General features: G+C 36.0%; 1 protein-coding gene across 4 annotated transcripts in view; it reads right to left on the reverse strand.

Annotated features, from left to right (window-relative positions):
* The window catches only part of SCMH1 (Scm polycomb group protein homolog 1), a 174,382-nt gene that overhangs the window by 105,609 nt on the left and 52,627 nt on the right, over positions 1-16,146 (reverse strand). For 2 of the 4 annotated variants that reach the window (XM_075997104.1, XM_075997102.1), the window contains exons 1-3: positions 3,075-3,143; positions 2,590-2,613; positions 1,431-1,637 (exon numbers count right to left, since the gene is read on the reverse strand). Coding sequence is in view for 1 of the 4 variants with exons in the window: in XM_012735822.3 (XP_012591276.2) it covers positions 2,590-2,613; positions 3,075-3,143; positions 13,363-13,375 (106 nt within the window). In the remaining 3 variants the exon portion in view is untranslated. Of the gene's footprint in view, positions 1-1,430; positions 1,638-2,589; positions 2,614-3,074; positions 3,144-13,362; positions 13,493-16,146 lie in introns of those variants that run through there. The other 2 variants (XM_012735822.3, XM_075997103.1) reach the window with 2 other exon arrangements.

Genomic DNA, 16,146 nt, shown 5'->3' on the forward strand with positions numbered 1-16,146 from the left:
TGCAGAGCTTCAGTTTAGCTAGGGACAGAGACTAAAAGAGTCAACTATATGACACTGTGCTAAGTGCTACATTTGGAAAGACAGAGGGTGCTATGGGAACACCTAGAGCACTTGCAGAAGGTTTCCCCAAGGAAGTAACCTTTAGGCTTCTACACTAAAGTGTAAAAGGATAAGCAGGAGTCAAAGAGAAAGACTCGCTTCTTTGTTTCAGACAGAAATAAAAATATGTGGACAGGCTTAGAAGTGAGAAAAAAACAGTTCTAAAAACTGGATCTTCTGGTAAGGTTGCAGGGTGGAGTTTAAAGAAAAAGTAGTCTAGAAAAGAGGTTGTAGATAAAGGCAGTGTTTAGGCATCAGAGAACCTCATGTACCACATTGTCGAGAAGAGGAAAAATTGAAGGGTTTTTAGTAGAATCGTTGTGGGGGGGGGGAGGATAAGGTTGAAGCTAGGAAGACTAGTTAGGAAGCTGTTATAGTAATCTAGGTGTGAGATGATGTTAACTTGAACTAGGAAAGTGACAGAGCAGCAAGTAAAAAGGCAGTCCCTAGACCTGCTTTCTAAAAACCAGAGGCCAATGAATAAAGTAGGCCAAACCTGTTCCATATATCCCTGAAAGTTAGAAGTATAACTAATAGAAATTACAAAGAAACAAATTTTGGCCTAATAAATATCTGTCTCAAGTCATCTGAGGAAGTTTTAAGTCCTCAACAACTTGAGGAGTTCAAGACAAGATATTTTAGAAGAAATTAAAAATGTCAAATTTTGAAATGCTGGGCTAGGGTAGATTATTTTAAGGTCTTTTCCAATTCTGAGATTCTACAGATGTACTGAATTTCATTTCAGTTTGATATTTGGGGCTGCTCTCTATAATTGATGGGAAAAATGAAATATGCAGGATTAATTTATATCAAAGGATATGACTGTGATCAATACTCTCACAAGGAAAAATATGCTTTCAAATTTTAACATACTTTAGTAACTGATAAGCTTTATGTTAAATTGAGTATCCATGTTTTACAACTGCCTGTCAACAATTAGGTTGTTTACAATATGCCTTAATTTGTCATTGAACTACAACTGTTATTATCACTCATTTTAGCAACAAAACCCAAAACAGAAGCAGCTACCACTGAATATCTTCCATTTGTCTATACTGAGCCAGACTATATTCTATATCTCCCATGTTCATTATAACCTGAAAAATAGGTTTTATTCCCATTTTAAAGATGAGGAAATAGGCTCAGAAAGATTAAGTAATTTGCCTGAAATCACAAAACTCTTAAGTGGGGAATAGGAATTTGAACCAAGGCCTGTCTGACTCCTATGTCCATACTTTTTCTACCACATACCAGCACTTTAGAAAGCTTGAGGAAAGTTGTAAGGAATCATAAAAAATAACTATCATTTACCAAGTGCCAGGCATCTTTACCTGCATTATTTCATTTCATTCATTTCTTCAGCTCACATTCATAGAATGCTTCACTTCAAAGAATGTCAGAAGATTTGACTTAGAGTAAAGTCTGAGTATAGCCGCTGAACAGAATGAAAATCATAATAATCCTCCAAAGTTGAAAAGTATTTGAGAGTTTTTAAGATGTTTTCACATCCATTAGCTCATGTAATCTTCTTTATAACCCTGTGAAGTAGGCAGAATGGGATTATTATCCCCATTTTACAAATAAGAAAACTAAGGATCAGAGTCACAAAGTTATTATGTGGCAGAATTGGCTCTCACAAAACTTAGGAGTTCTGACTCCTAATCTAGTGTTCTATGACTTTATGTTATCTTCTGTGTCAGTGGGCAATGGAAAGTAGTATGTTATAGGAAGAAAAGGCAAGAGTAGGCAAATAGACAATGATAATAAGAGCTGAACACATATAAAGTTGCTATAATTAAATCTATAAAAATATTAATACTTAAAAACTGACAAACATATCAGGATATCACTATTTATGTAACACGCAGAAGGATTTTAAAAGACTCTAAGATGTTAAGAATGATGTTTATGTAGGAACCCTGAAAGCTCATTGAGAAATATTAGTACTAATTTTATTCCTCAAATCTTAGTCCTGAAGTACACCAAGCAGGGAGGAAAACAAAATGTAGTATCAGTCTGACTTATTACTTATAATATTTTAATATTTTGGTTTTTATTTAGTTCAGAAAGGTAGAAAATCTCTAAGTTTAATTTTAGTTCAATTTATCTTATGAGTAACTTCTTTTGGGACAATCCCACCAAACACTGATTTATAGAAAGTGTGGGTTTATTAGTTTTGGATTCAGTAAACTAAAAGTTACTTCCTCTTGAGTTCAGTTCCTTTTCCTCCCTGTACTCTGTGTAATTAACCACCTCCCCTCTCTTTTTGTTAGCCTGGTCTGTGGCCTTCTGATAAGTAAGACTTTACGTGACAGCTGAGATGAACTAGATGGGCCGATTACACAAACAAGAGCACAGGATTCACTGATTTATGAGACAGAGACACATGGAATTCTTTTCCTAGTTGATTACAACTAGTTCTAATCCAATTCCTAGTTTAGCAATTCTCCTCATTTAACAGAAACCTAAGAAAAATATTTAATATCTTACCTAGCTCCAGGATGTCAGCAGCTTCTATTAAAGAAAAAAATGTAACAGCATTAAGTCATCATGACAAACATACCAAAATGATAGGTGAAATACTGGGGTAAAATAGGGGCTTGAGCATTCTTCTAGTCCAATTATCTCATCTTGAAAGAGTTTCTCAGTAGTAGTTGTGGAAGTACATGACCCAATTTTGCCTTATTCCCAAGATTAAACTTGTAAAAATGATGGAAAAACAGAGAAGCTAAGCAAACGTGCTTAAAACTATGAAGGTAAATTGGGATTAACTATATACTCAGAATCTAGGTTTCCTAATTTCCAGTTCAAAACAAAGAATATTACTATTGATAGACTACTTTTGTTAACTGCAATATTTGATTTTGATTTAATTAGTAAGTTATTTGTAAACTCAGACCTCTAAGCACAAAGGTTTTACAATAAGAGATGTCAAATAAAATTTTCCCATGCTAAATAGAGATTTTTTTCCTTACCTTGATATTGGGATGCCGACTCTGACAGGTGACCATATTTATGTTTTCTAAAATCATTCCAGTCTATCACTGCAGGAGGAGAGAAAATAGTCACGTGGAAAGAAAACAAAAGACTCACTATTTCTCCAATTTGGCAGTATGTATTGATAATTTTTTATAATAAAGTAATCCACTTCTGAGATTCTATTCTAAGGAAATAATCTAAAATGCAGAAAGAAGGTTTTATTTTAAAAGCTTTAGCATTATTTACAATAACAAAAAAAGCAGGGAGGGAATATCTAAATGCTCAAAACAAAGACTGACTATGATTCAGCAATTCATCACTTGACAAAGTATTTTGCAGTTGTTTAAATTTTACATAGGCTAAAGAACAAATGGGAAAATGTTTAAGTTATAACATTATCAAGTAAAATATGGGAACAAAAATATATTCATAGAATGATCACAATTATGTAAAAAAACCAAAAACAAATAGCACCCTGTTATGGATTGCATTGTGCCCTCCAAAACTTAATGTTGAAGTCCCCATTCCCCAGTATATCAGAATGTGACTGTATTTGGAGAAAGGGCTTTTAAAGAAGTAATTAAGTTAAATTGGGTCATTAAGGTGGTCCCTAACCCAGTATGACTGGTGTTCTTATAAGAAGAGAAAATTTGGACCTAGATAGGTACAAAGAAAAGATGATGTAAAAATAGATGGAGAAGATGGTCATCTATGTGTCAAGGAGAGAGGCCTCAGGAAAAAAAAAAAAACAACAACCAACCCTACCAACAATTTGACCTTGGACTTCAGGTCCTCAGAACTGCAAGGAAATAAATTTCTGTTGTTTAAGGCACCAGTCTGTGGTATTTGTTAGGGCAGCCCTAGCAAACTAATACAATTTCCAAGAATTATCACTAGAAAGGAAACCGAAGTAAACACAGCAAATATAAATGATTGGTTATCTTTGGGTGGTGGTACTTGGTTTCACCCCCTTTCTACTTTCTAGTCTTTTATATTTTCAAAAAAATTTTTTTGAAAGAGGATAGATTATTCATATAATGGGAACATATTTTCCTTGTTTGAAAATTTAGATTCATCTACTGACCCTACCACTTTCTCAATCACCTAGCATGTCTTCACTTATCTTCTTGCCCCCACTCAGATTCCATGGTCCCTCATTAAAATCATTCCCTGACAAACACTCTTACCTCTCTCCCACCTCTTTTTTGTCAAACTTACCCTAGTAAAGCTTCAGTCTTAACTCTGATTAAAACCACTTATCAACCTACATTGTACCTACCCCAATAGCTCACTAATGCTGAAGAAAAAAACGAATGCAAGCTTACTGGTCTCACTTTAAACTCACGGCTGTAATTATCAAATGCCACTGTACACTGCCTAGAAATCACACCACATTTCCCCATTGTTTACTTTTTCACTTTCTAAAAAAAGTTTTATATCTTTTTCTCTCTCCTCAAACTCCAAATATTCTCTCCCCCAAATTCACTCTTAGTGGATGACTTTAATTCAGGATTCACTGAGAAAACAGAAATAAGGGTAGGACTCTTCTGCTAATTTCATGAAGATAGAGACTTGATCTTGCTTAGTGGTGAATCTCCAGTATATAATATAGTAGCAGGTGCTCAGTTTATGTTTGGTGAATGAATTAATCTACTCATTCATCATTCTTTCTGGACTTCTCTTACTGTGAATGAAGTGTCTCTGTTTTTATCAAAAGACAGAGGTAACTTATCTGTAAACAGATGTTTATTTGGTGTGTCCATGGGTGGAAGGACAGTCAGGAACTTCCTATTCTGCCTTGTTGCTGACCCTGCTATCAAGTATCCTCTTTCTAATAGGCCATTTGTAATGACATTCTTACTGTTCCATTAACTCCTATCAAAACAAAACAAAACAAACATCACCACACCCATCTCTTAATTGCACACATATCCATCCTCTTATATTTTTCCATTTCTCTGGCTCTCCTTCACAGAAAAACTTAAAGAGCTGTGTACAGTTACTGCCTTCTTTCTCTCATTATCTCTTCATTCAAAAAGGGTTTTTCTGCTCACCATTCAATTGAGATCACTCCCAAATTCACATTTCTAGCATTGGCTTCTTAGAATTTCATGCTCACATATACAACTACCTATAGGCCATTTCTACCTGGTTCTCAACCAGATATTAAAAACTTAACAGGTGGCCGGGCACAGTGGCTCATATCTGCAATCCCAGCACTTTGAGAGGCTGAAGCAGGAGGATCATTTGAGGCCAGGAGTTCAAGACAGGCCTGAGCAACATAGTGAGACCCTGTTTCTACAAAAAAAAAAAAAAAAAAAAATCAGCGAGGTGTGGTAGCATGTGCCTATAGTCCCAGCTACTCAGGAAACTGAGGAGAAATGATCGCTTAAGCCCAGGAGTTCAAGGCTGCAATGACCTATGATGCCATTGCACTCCAGACTGGGCGACAAAGTGAGACACTGTCTCTAAAAATCAATCAAACAAACAAATAAACAAAAGAATTTAACAGTACAAAACAGAATGCCACCCTGTTCCTCTTTTTGTCTTCCCCAGTAAATGGCACCTCTAACACCTAGTTGCATGGAACTTATGCATAAGCTCAGCAGCATGAGCCTCCCCTCACCAAGGCCAACCTAGCTATGGCCACTGTGAGTGCCCAATCTGCCATCAGCAGAGACCAATACTGAGCCGCTGATATGGCACCATCCTCCAGGGTAATCAGCCAGCTACACAGTGGTGGCAGGTGGATAACACTGGACCACTTCCTTCATGTAAGAAACATTTTGTCCTTACTATAATAGACTCTTACTCTGGATAAGGATTTGCCTTCCCTGCATGCAATGTTTTTGCCCAAACTATCATCTTTAGATGTGTACACTGCCTTATCCACCATTATGGTATTCTACACAGCATTGCTTCTGACCAAGTCACTGCACAAGGAAGTGTGGCAATGGGCTTATGCTCATGGAATTCACTAGTCTTAGCATGTTCCCCATTATCTGGAATCGTCTGTCTTGACAGAACTGTGGAATGAGATGCCATTACAGTGCCAGCTAGGTGACAGTACTTTTACTGACCCCCAAAAGCTGCAGAATATGTACATTCTTTTCATCAACACATGGAACATTCTCCAGGTTAGAACACAAGTTTGGCCACAAAACAAATTTAAAAGAATTGAAATCTCATCAAGTATCATTTCTGACCACAATGGAGTAAAACTGGAAATCAGTAACAAGAGGAACTTTAGAAATTGTAGAAATACATAGAAATTAAACATGTTCCTGAACAATGAATGGGTCAATGAAGAAGTTAAGAAGGAAATAAAAAAAGGTCTTGAAACAAACCAAAATATAAACACAAATATACCAAAACCTATAGTATAGGGCAAAAACAGTATTAAGAGGGCAGTTTGTAGCAATAAACATCTACATCAAAAAAGTAGAAAGATTTCACATAAGCAACCTAACTATGCATTTCAAGGAACTAAAAAAGCAAGAATAAACCAAACCCAAAATTAGCAGAAGGAAAGAAATAATAAAGATCAGAGTAGAAATAAGCAAAGTTGAGAGTAAAAAAATACAAAAGAACAACAACAAAATGAAAAGTTGTTTTTTTGAAAAGATAAATAAAACTGAGAAGCCATTAGCTAAACTAATCAAGAATAAAGAGAAAAGACCCAAATGAATAAAATCAGAAGTGAAAAAGACAACATTACAACTGATATCACAAAAATACAAAGGGTCATTAGAGACTATAATGAACAACTATAAACCAACAAATTAGAAAGCTGAGCAGAAATGGAGAAATTTCTGGACACATACAATGGCAAGATTGAACCAAGAAGAAGTAGAGAATCTGAACAGACCAATTACAAGAAACAAGATTGAATCTGTAGTTCAAAGTCTCCCATAAAAGAAAACCCGAAGACACAGCTGAATTCTACCAAACATTTAAAGAACAAACACCAATCCTTCTCAAACTCTTCTAAAAAACTCAAGAGGAGAGAATTCTTCCAAACTCATTCTATATGGCTAGCATTACCTGATACCAAAACTAGACAAGGACACACACACAAGATAAAACTATAGGCCAGCATGCCTGATGAACATAAATGCAAAAATCCTCAACAAAACACTAGCAAACTGTATTCAATAGTACATTAAAAGGATCATTAACCATGATCAAGTGGTATTTACCTAGGGATGCAAACAAAGATGGTTCAACATACACAAATCAATAAACATAATGTGTCAGTAAACATCATATTAACATAATGAAGGACAAAAACCATATGATCATCTCAATAGAAGCAGAAAAAGCATTTGGCAAAACTTGACATCCCTTCATGTTAAAAATTCCAAACAAGTTAGATATAAAAGGAATGCACCTCAACACAATAAAGACCATCATATATGACAAACCCACATCACACTGAACAGGAAAAAGTTGAAAGCTTTTCCTTTAAGATCTAGAACAGTAAAAGGATATCCATTCTCATCACTTTTCTTCAACATGGTACTAGAAGTCCTAGCCAAAGCAATTAGGTAAGAGAAAGAAATAAAGGGCATCCAAATCGGAATTGAGGAAGTCAAATTGTCCCTGCTTGCAGATGACATGATCTCATAAATAGAAAACTCTAAAAGCGTCACCAAGAAACTCTTAGAACTGATAAACTAATTTAGTAAAGTTGCAGCACACAAAAATCAATGTGCAAAAACCAGAAGCTTTTCTATATACTAACAATGAACTAGTGGAAAAAGAAACCAAGAAAGCAATCCCAATTATAATGGCTATAAAAAACCAAAATACCTAGGAATAAATTTAACCAAGGAGGTTAAAGATCTCTTCAAGGAACACTACAGAAATTGAAGAGAACACCAAAATAATGGAAAGACATCCCATGTTCATGGATTGGAAGAATTAATATTGTGAAAATGACCATACTATCAAAAGTGATCTACAGGTTCAATGTAATCCCTGCCAAAATACTAATGACATTCTTCACAGAAATAAAAAAAAAAAAAATCCTAAAACTCAAATGGAACCATAAAAGACCCCATAGACTCAAAGCAATCCTGAGAAAAAAAGAAAAAAGCTGGAGGCATCACACTATCTAACTAACAAGAACAGCATGGTACTGGAATAAAAACAGAAATGTAGACCAATGGAACAGAATAGAGAACCAAGAAATAAATCTATGTATTCACAGCCAATTGATTTTTTTTTTTTTTTTTTTTTTTTTTTTGAGACAGAGTCTCGCTTTGTTGCCCAGGCTAGAGTGAGTGCCGTGGCGTCAGCCTAGCTCACAGCAACCTCAAACTCCTGGGCTCCAGTGATCCTTCTGCCTCAGCCTCCCGGGTAGCTGGGACTACAGGCATGCGCCACCATGCCCGGCTAATTTTTTTTTTTATATATATATATCAGTTGGCCAATTAATTTCTTTTCTATTTATAGTAGAGACGGGGTCTCGCTCTTGCTCAGGCTGGTTTTGAACTCCTGACCTTGAGCAATCCGCCCGCCTCGGCCTCCCAAGAGCTAGGATTACAGGCGTGAGCCACAGCGCCCGGCCTGATTTTTGACCAAGGTGCCAAGAACATAGCTTAGGGAAAGGGATAGTCTCATCAATAAATAGTGCTGGGAAAACTGGATATCCAGATGCAGAAAAATGTAAATAGATCCCCTTATCTCTCACTATATATAAAAATTATATATATATATAGGTATTACCAATATCTTTTTACAGATGAGGAATCTGGGGTTTAGTAATTTTAATAGTGCCATGGATGGGAAGAATTGGTCATGCAAAAGCAATGAAAAATATATAACAGTTCACAAAGGGAGTAGATTCACAAATAAAAAACTGAATTGAAGTAATGCCCTAAATCCTGCTTATACAGATTCATTCGTTCAACAAATAATTATTATCTGCTATTTGTCAGTCACTATTATGGGCACTGGAGATATATCACTGAACAAAAGAGATAGAGACTCCTGCTCTAGCTTATATTCTACTGGAATGTTCACCAAGGGATTACAAAAAATGTGGTCTTTTGGTTGGAGGCATTTGAAAAAACATCCTCTGGAGGGAAGTAGATGTCAGAGAGAGGCTTCCTGGTAATGAGAACTGTGTTGTGGAGGATTGGTTGGTTATTCATGCCCCAAAATGTATAAGCAGAAAAGTTGAATGACCACTTAACACGAAAGATGCTGAAACTTTTCCAAGCTGATAGAGAATTCACGGGTTGGAAAGGCAGTTTAGGTGAACTTCTAAGATCCTATTCAACCTTGGAATTCTCTTTCACCAAGCACCAAACAATATTATGGGAGCTAAGATAGTAACAATATATCCATGTCCTGTATGTGTACTTGTGTTTGAGCACATGTATATATCTTAATTATTAATTATTTATCAGCATGAATGTCTTAGTCTTCTTTATATCTCACACATCTAGGTCAATAAAATGAATGAATGAATACAATGGCATAGGTTTAAAGAGCAGTAGATAGCTTCCTATCCAAATCTTGTTCACTTTGACATTTAAATTCCATTTGCTGGCCGGGCACTGTGGCTCATGCCTGTAATCCTAGCACTGTGGGAAGCCGAGGCAGGTGGATTGTTTGAGCTCAGGAGTTCAAGATCAGCCTGAGCAAGAGTGAGACCCCATCTCCACTAGAAATAGAAACAAATTAGCTGGACAACTAAAAATATATACAAAAAATTAGCCAGGCATGGTGGTACATGCCTGTAGTCCAAGCTATTCAGGAGGCTGAGGCAGAAGGATTGCTTGAGCCCAGGAGTTTGAGGTTGCTGTGAGCTAGGCTGATGCCACGGCACTCTAGCCTGGGCAACAGAGTGAGATTCTGTCTCAAAAAAATAAAAAATAAAATAAATTCCATTTCCAACTTACTATTTTCAAAATAATCCTATAAAGTCTTTGTTAGTTCCATATTGAAATTACACTCATTCATGCTTTAAACAAAAATTTACTGACTGCACATAGTTCCAGCCCTGTGCTAGGTAATAAGGATTTAAAAAACAACAAGGCATTCTCTCTCAGTCTAGAAGGGAGCAAAAGATATATAAGCATGATGAAGTCTTATGGGTGCTGTGTTAAAAGTATGTATGGGGGTTCAGTAGAAACAGGAGAGGGAGGAGCAAATTCTACCTGGGAAGGGGGTGGGAAGAGAAGTTAAGACTTTACGGAAAACACTTGAATTGAGTCTTGGGGATTAGGAATGGGATAGTAAGAAAAGTATACCATGGGGAAGGAATAATATAAAGAAACAATGCCATGAAGCACTATATTAGTTAGAGCTGCTCTAATATGGGAGCCACTAGCCACATGTCGCTATCGAGTACTTGAAATGTAGCTAGTGTGACTGAGGAAGTGCATATTTAATTTTAATTGTTATTCATTTATCAATAAATTTTTTAAATTCACAAAGTTCCTGGGAACACTTTTAAGTATATTTGGAACAAAACTAGGTAGGTGAATTTGCAATACTTTTTCAACTGTAAATTTTTTGAAATCTAAATACAGATCAAATATTTCTGATAAAACTTAGTATCTGAATTGAGATGTGATGTAAGTGTAAAACACACACCAGATTTCAAAGACTTTTTCATAAAATTGTAAATATAAAATATTTATGCAGAATATTTTTATATTGGTCACATGTCAAAATAATATTTTAGACACACTAGATTAAATAAAATTTATTATTGAATTAATCTCCCATTTCTTTTTACCTTTTTAAATGTGGCTACCAAAAAATTTTAAACTACATGCATGGTTTGCATTGTGTTTCTATTGGACAGTGCCATGCTGGACAACTGCATTTCAGTGTGGCTGGGGCACAAGGCATGTAGTCGAATATGATAAGAAGTAAAAAGTGGTCAATATCTACCCAAAGGAAAAAAAATCATTATATCAAAAAGATACCTGCACTGTTATGTTTACTATAGGGCTATTCACAATAGCAAAGATATAGAATCAATATAGCTTTATCCAACAGAGGATTGGATAAAGAAAATGTGGCATATATACACAATGGAATACTATTCAGCTATAAAAAAGAATGAAATAATGTCTTTTGCAGCAACATGGATGGACTGGAGGTCATTTTCTTGAGTGAAATTCAGATACAGAAATACAAAATACCGCATGTTCTCACTTGTAAGTGGGAGCTAAATAATATATACACATGGAAGCAGAGTGTGGAATGATGGACAATGGAGACTCAGAGGGGTGGGCAAGGGTAGACGATGGGAGGTTGCTTGGTGGGTACAATGTGTATTGCTCCAGTGTGTGGATGCACTGAAGACCCCACAATGCAATACATCAATGCAGCAAAATTGCACATGTACCCCATGAATATATACAAATAAAAAAGTGGTCAATATCAGTGGCCAAATTTTTTACTATAATAGTGAAAGTAGAGCTACAATAAGCAAGAAGCAGCTAATGGGTAGAGAAAAGCAGAAGTAGGTATGAAGGACAGAACATATCAATGGCTTATGGGATTTTGGTTCTGGAGGTCCATTACACCCTTTCTTTTCTTTTTTTGATTTCAGAATATTATGTGGGTACAAACATTTTGGTTACATATAATACCTTTGCCTTGCCCAAGCCAGGGCTACAAGTGTGCCACGCTCCGCATCCATTAGTTGAGTGTTTACCCACCTCCACTACCCCCCTCCCACCTGACCAGCACCCAGTGAATATTATTAACATATTGGCACCTTAGTGTTCATCAGTTAGTACCAATTTGATGGCAAGTACATGTGGTGCTTGTTTTTCCACTCTTGTGATACCTTACTTTGAAGGATGAGCTCAATCTCAATCCAGGATAATATAAGAGATGCTAGATCACCATTGTTTTTTGTAGTTGAGTAGTATTCCATGGTATAAATATACCATATTTTATTAATCCACTCATGTATTGACAGGCATTTGGGTTGTTTCCACATCTTTGCAATTGTGAATTGTGCTGCTGTAAACATTTGAGCGCAAATGTCTTTATTACAGAGTGTCTTTTTTCCCTTTGGATAGATGCCTAGAGTGGGATTGCTGGATCAAAAGCTCTTTGAGATATCTCCAAATTACTTTCCACAGGGGTTGTACTAATTTGTAGTCTCATCAGCAGTATAACAGTGTTCCAATCTCTCCACATCCACACCAGCATTTGTTGTTTTGGGACTTTCTGATAAAGGCCATCCTCACTAGAGTTAAGTGATATCTCATTGTGGTTTTGATTTGCATTTCCCTGATAATTAGAGATGTTTAGCACTTTTTTATGTTTGCTGGCTATTATTCTGTCTTCTATTGAAAAGTTTCTGTTCATGTACTTTGCCCATTTACTGATGGGATTGTTTGATTTTTTTCTTGTTAATTTTAAGTTCTGTATAGATTCTTGTTTTCACCCCTTTATCAGATGTGTAGAACACAAATATTTTCTCTCATTCTATAGGCTGTCTATTTACTTTAATGAGAACAACCAAGCCTTTATTTTGATGTGGCTTGGTTGTTCAACCTCCCCAGTAATTATAATAAAAGATCCCTAACTATTGCAAATGTAAAGGTAGAAGAATAGGTTTTAGAGAAAATATGACAATTTTAGTGTCAAATAGAAGAGCAAGATTGACTTAATCTCAGACAAATCATACCACCTTAGTAAGTCCTAAGCAAGGGATAAAAATGGAATAAGACATAATAAACTAGAAAACTATGCTTAAACATAAAGAGATTCTCTTTTAAAGCTATTTGATAAGGTTCTTGGTTTCCATTAAACTCAAATTTGATTTAGAATCTAAACTTTAAAATTTGTAAGATATTTTTCTAATAAATTCAACTATTACTATTACTAGTCATCAAAAAAACAGCAAAAATTCATACCTTCCAGAAATGACAGTTTCAATGATACCTAACTAAGGTAATAATATACTGTCTAGCATGTGCCTGATATAGGGTTTTCTTTCTTTTATAATAATAACCTCTTTTATAATAATAATAACCTCTTTATATATATAATCTATATAAAATAATAACCTCTTTTATAATAATAATAATGTGGCCAAACTGTTACAAAAATATTTTTAGGTATTTTTAAAAAACTTCAAATCCCCTCTCCCAACCTGGAAAATTCATGCTAATGACAAAAATGACATCATAGCTATAAATGAATGAATGATCTAATTAGTAATGAAGAATTCCTTAAATTCAGTCTTTGCTAGTTCTCTTAATCCCTCTTACCTACAGGATAGGGTAAAAAGATACTTACCACTAGGCTGCATAGTCAATGGTCTAAAAACTGGTCAAGGAATTAAGAGGTTTGGGATTTATCCCTGGATCCACCAATACCTTGCCCTGACCTCTGAGAAGTCAGTTTCTCTGTATGCTAATTTCTCCATCTGTAAAATAGAGGGGATGGGGAGCAGGAGATGAATACTTATTACCCTGTAAAGTAGTGAGATCTGCAATTATTAACAAATTGGGCTACATTATAAGAAAATTAGGACATTTAGATACACATTTTTTGCTATTAGAATATCTCAGAGTTAAAAGGTAAGTACTATATAGCAATTATAATAATATATAATAGTACTATATAATATAATGAGTACTATAGGTTTAATTTAATTAAGCCTCTATATTCACAGAAATAAAGAATACAGATATTTGCAAATATCCAACAGAGGATATTGGGTCCCATGCAAATACTAAATATAAATATAGTTTCTAACAAACCAGGTTAAACCAGAAAATAAAAAGATACTAAAAACCCATTAATACGGTGTTATGACTGAACTGTATTCCTCACTCCACCACAATTCATGTGTTGAAGCCCTTATTCCCAATGTGACTGTATTTGGAAATAGGGTATTTCAGGAGGTAATTATGGTCAAATGAAGTTGTAAGGGTGGGGTCCTAATATCATAGGACTGGTGTCCTTAAAAGAAAAGGAAAAGACATGAGAGAGAGCTCTCTCTTGGCAGAGAGAAAAATGCCATGTGAGGATACAGAGAGAAGATGCCATCTGTAAGCTAAGGTGAGAAGCCTCACCACATACCAATCCTGCTGGCAACTTGATCTTGGACTTCCAGCATCCAGAACTTTGAGAATATAAATTTCTGTTATTTAAGTCACTCAGTCTGTGGAATTTTATTATGGCAGCCCAAGCACATGGTCACAGGACAAATGAGACTGTAGCAATTCTTTAAGAGTACCTCAGATTCCTTAAAGAACTTTCATTTTTGGCCGGGCACAGTGGCTCACACCTGTAATCCTAGCACCCTGGGAGGCAGAGGTGGGAGGATCACTTGAGCTCAGAAGTTCGAGACCAGCCTGAGCAAGAGTAAGACCCTGTCTCTACTAAAAATAGAAAAAATTAGCTGGGCATGACATGCCTGTAGTCCCAGCAACTCTGGAGGCTTAGGCAGGAAGATCACTTGAGGAGTTTGAGGTTGCTGTGAGCTAGGCTGACGACACGGCACTCTAGCCTGGGCGACAGAGCAAGACTCTTGTCTCAAAAAGTAAAAAAAAAAACAAATAAAAAAGAACTTCCTTTCTTTCCTTCACTACACTCTGAGTGGTGGTAAAGCAGAGCAAAACCAAAATAAAACCAAAATAAAAAATGTTGAATTTGAAGTTAAAATTTTATCCTGATTTGAATCTCAACTCTATTTTCCATTAAATATTATTTTCCCTTTAAGACTTTAGGCAAGTAACTTGAGGAAACTGAACCTCAATTTTCTTATCAAAATGGGAATAACGGGAATAATCCTAATGCTACATACTGGCTTCACTGGGTTACTGTAAAGAATAAATTACAAAATAGCCTTAAAAGTGTACGATGTATAACAAGGATTATTAAAGAAAAAGTTGCTCTTTACTACTTTCCTCACAGGGATAACTCAGACCCTGAGTAGCACAAAGTACTTACCAACAACAACAACACAACCATAAGCCGGGCATGGTGGCTGACGCCTGTAATCCCAGGACTTTCGGAGGCTGAGGCAGGGAGGATTGCTTGAGGCCTGGAGTTCAAGACTAGCCTGGGCAACATAGCAAGACCCTGTCTCTACAAACATTTTTTTTTTGCAGAGATGGGATCTAGGTACTTAGGAGGCTGAGGCAGGAGGATCTCTTGATCCCAAGAGTTAGAGGCTGCAGTGAGCTATGATTGTGCTACTGCACCTCCAGCCTGGGCAACAGACGACCCTGTCCCTTAAAACAAAAACAAAATTACAATTTCCTGTTACTAGTTAGCCCCTGAGGATTCATTCTACTCTTCACAATTCAAGTAACTACAGAATATCTGCTAGAATTACTTCTACTTTGCCTCTTCTTCCTTTGATTTCCTCTTACTGTTGACTGGGACCTTTAAAAGTTATGGTAGCACAATCTTCTTGGGGGAAGTGAAAGTACCTCTGTTTATTCCAAAAGACAGTAATAACACTGGAATAAGAAGAGTAACCTGAATTCTCAAAATGGATGTTTAAAGACCTGAAACATTAAGAGAATAGTCTCTGGAACACTCTAGAAAATATATCCTCTCTGGCCAGGCATGGTGGCTCACACCTGTAATCCTAGCACTCTGGGAGGCCGAGGCAGGAGGATCACTTGAAGTCAGGAGTTCAAGACCAGCCTGAGCAAGAGTGAGACCGTGTCTCAAAATAAAATAAAATAAAAAATATATATACATCCTCTTTGATTTCTGAGAAAAGAACACAAGAGCATAGACTACTAATATCTAAAGCAGTGCAGTCCAATAGAATTTTGTGTGATAACAGAAATGTTCTATATCTCTGTCATTCAAGAGTAGCCACATGTGGCTATTCAGCACTTGAAATGTAGCTAGTGCAACTGAGGAGCTGCATAATTAATTGTATTTAATTTTTGTTAAATTTAAATTTAATGAGGCACATGTGGTAGTGGCTACTGTATTGCATTGTGCAGATCTGGAGAATGTAATGATTCTGTCATTTCTGGAAATCCTTTAAAAAAGGATAATATGTAGTAGAAAAATCTATAAGGCCATGGAAGTACCCTTTCAAAATGTGGC

This window comes from Microcebus murinus, chromosome 2 (genome assembly GCF_040939455.1).
Source record: "Microcebus murinus isolate Inina chromosome 2, M.murinus_Inina_mat1.0, whole genome shotgun sequence".
Taxonomy (NCBI): Eukaryota; Metazoa; Chordata; class Mammalia; order Primates; family Cheirogaleidae; genus Microcebus; species Microcebus murinus.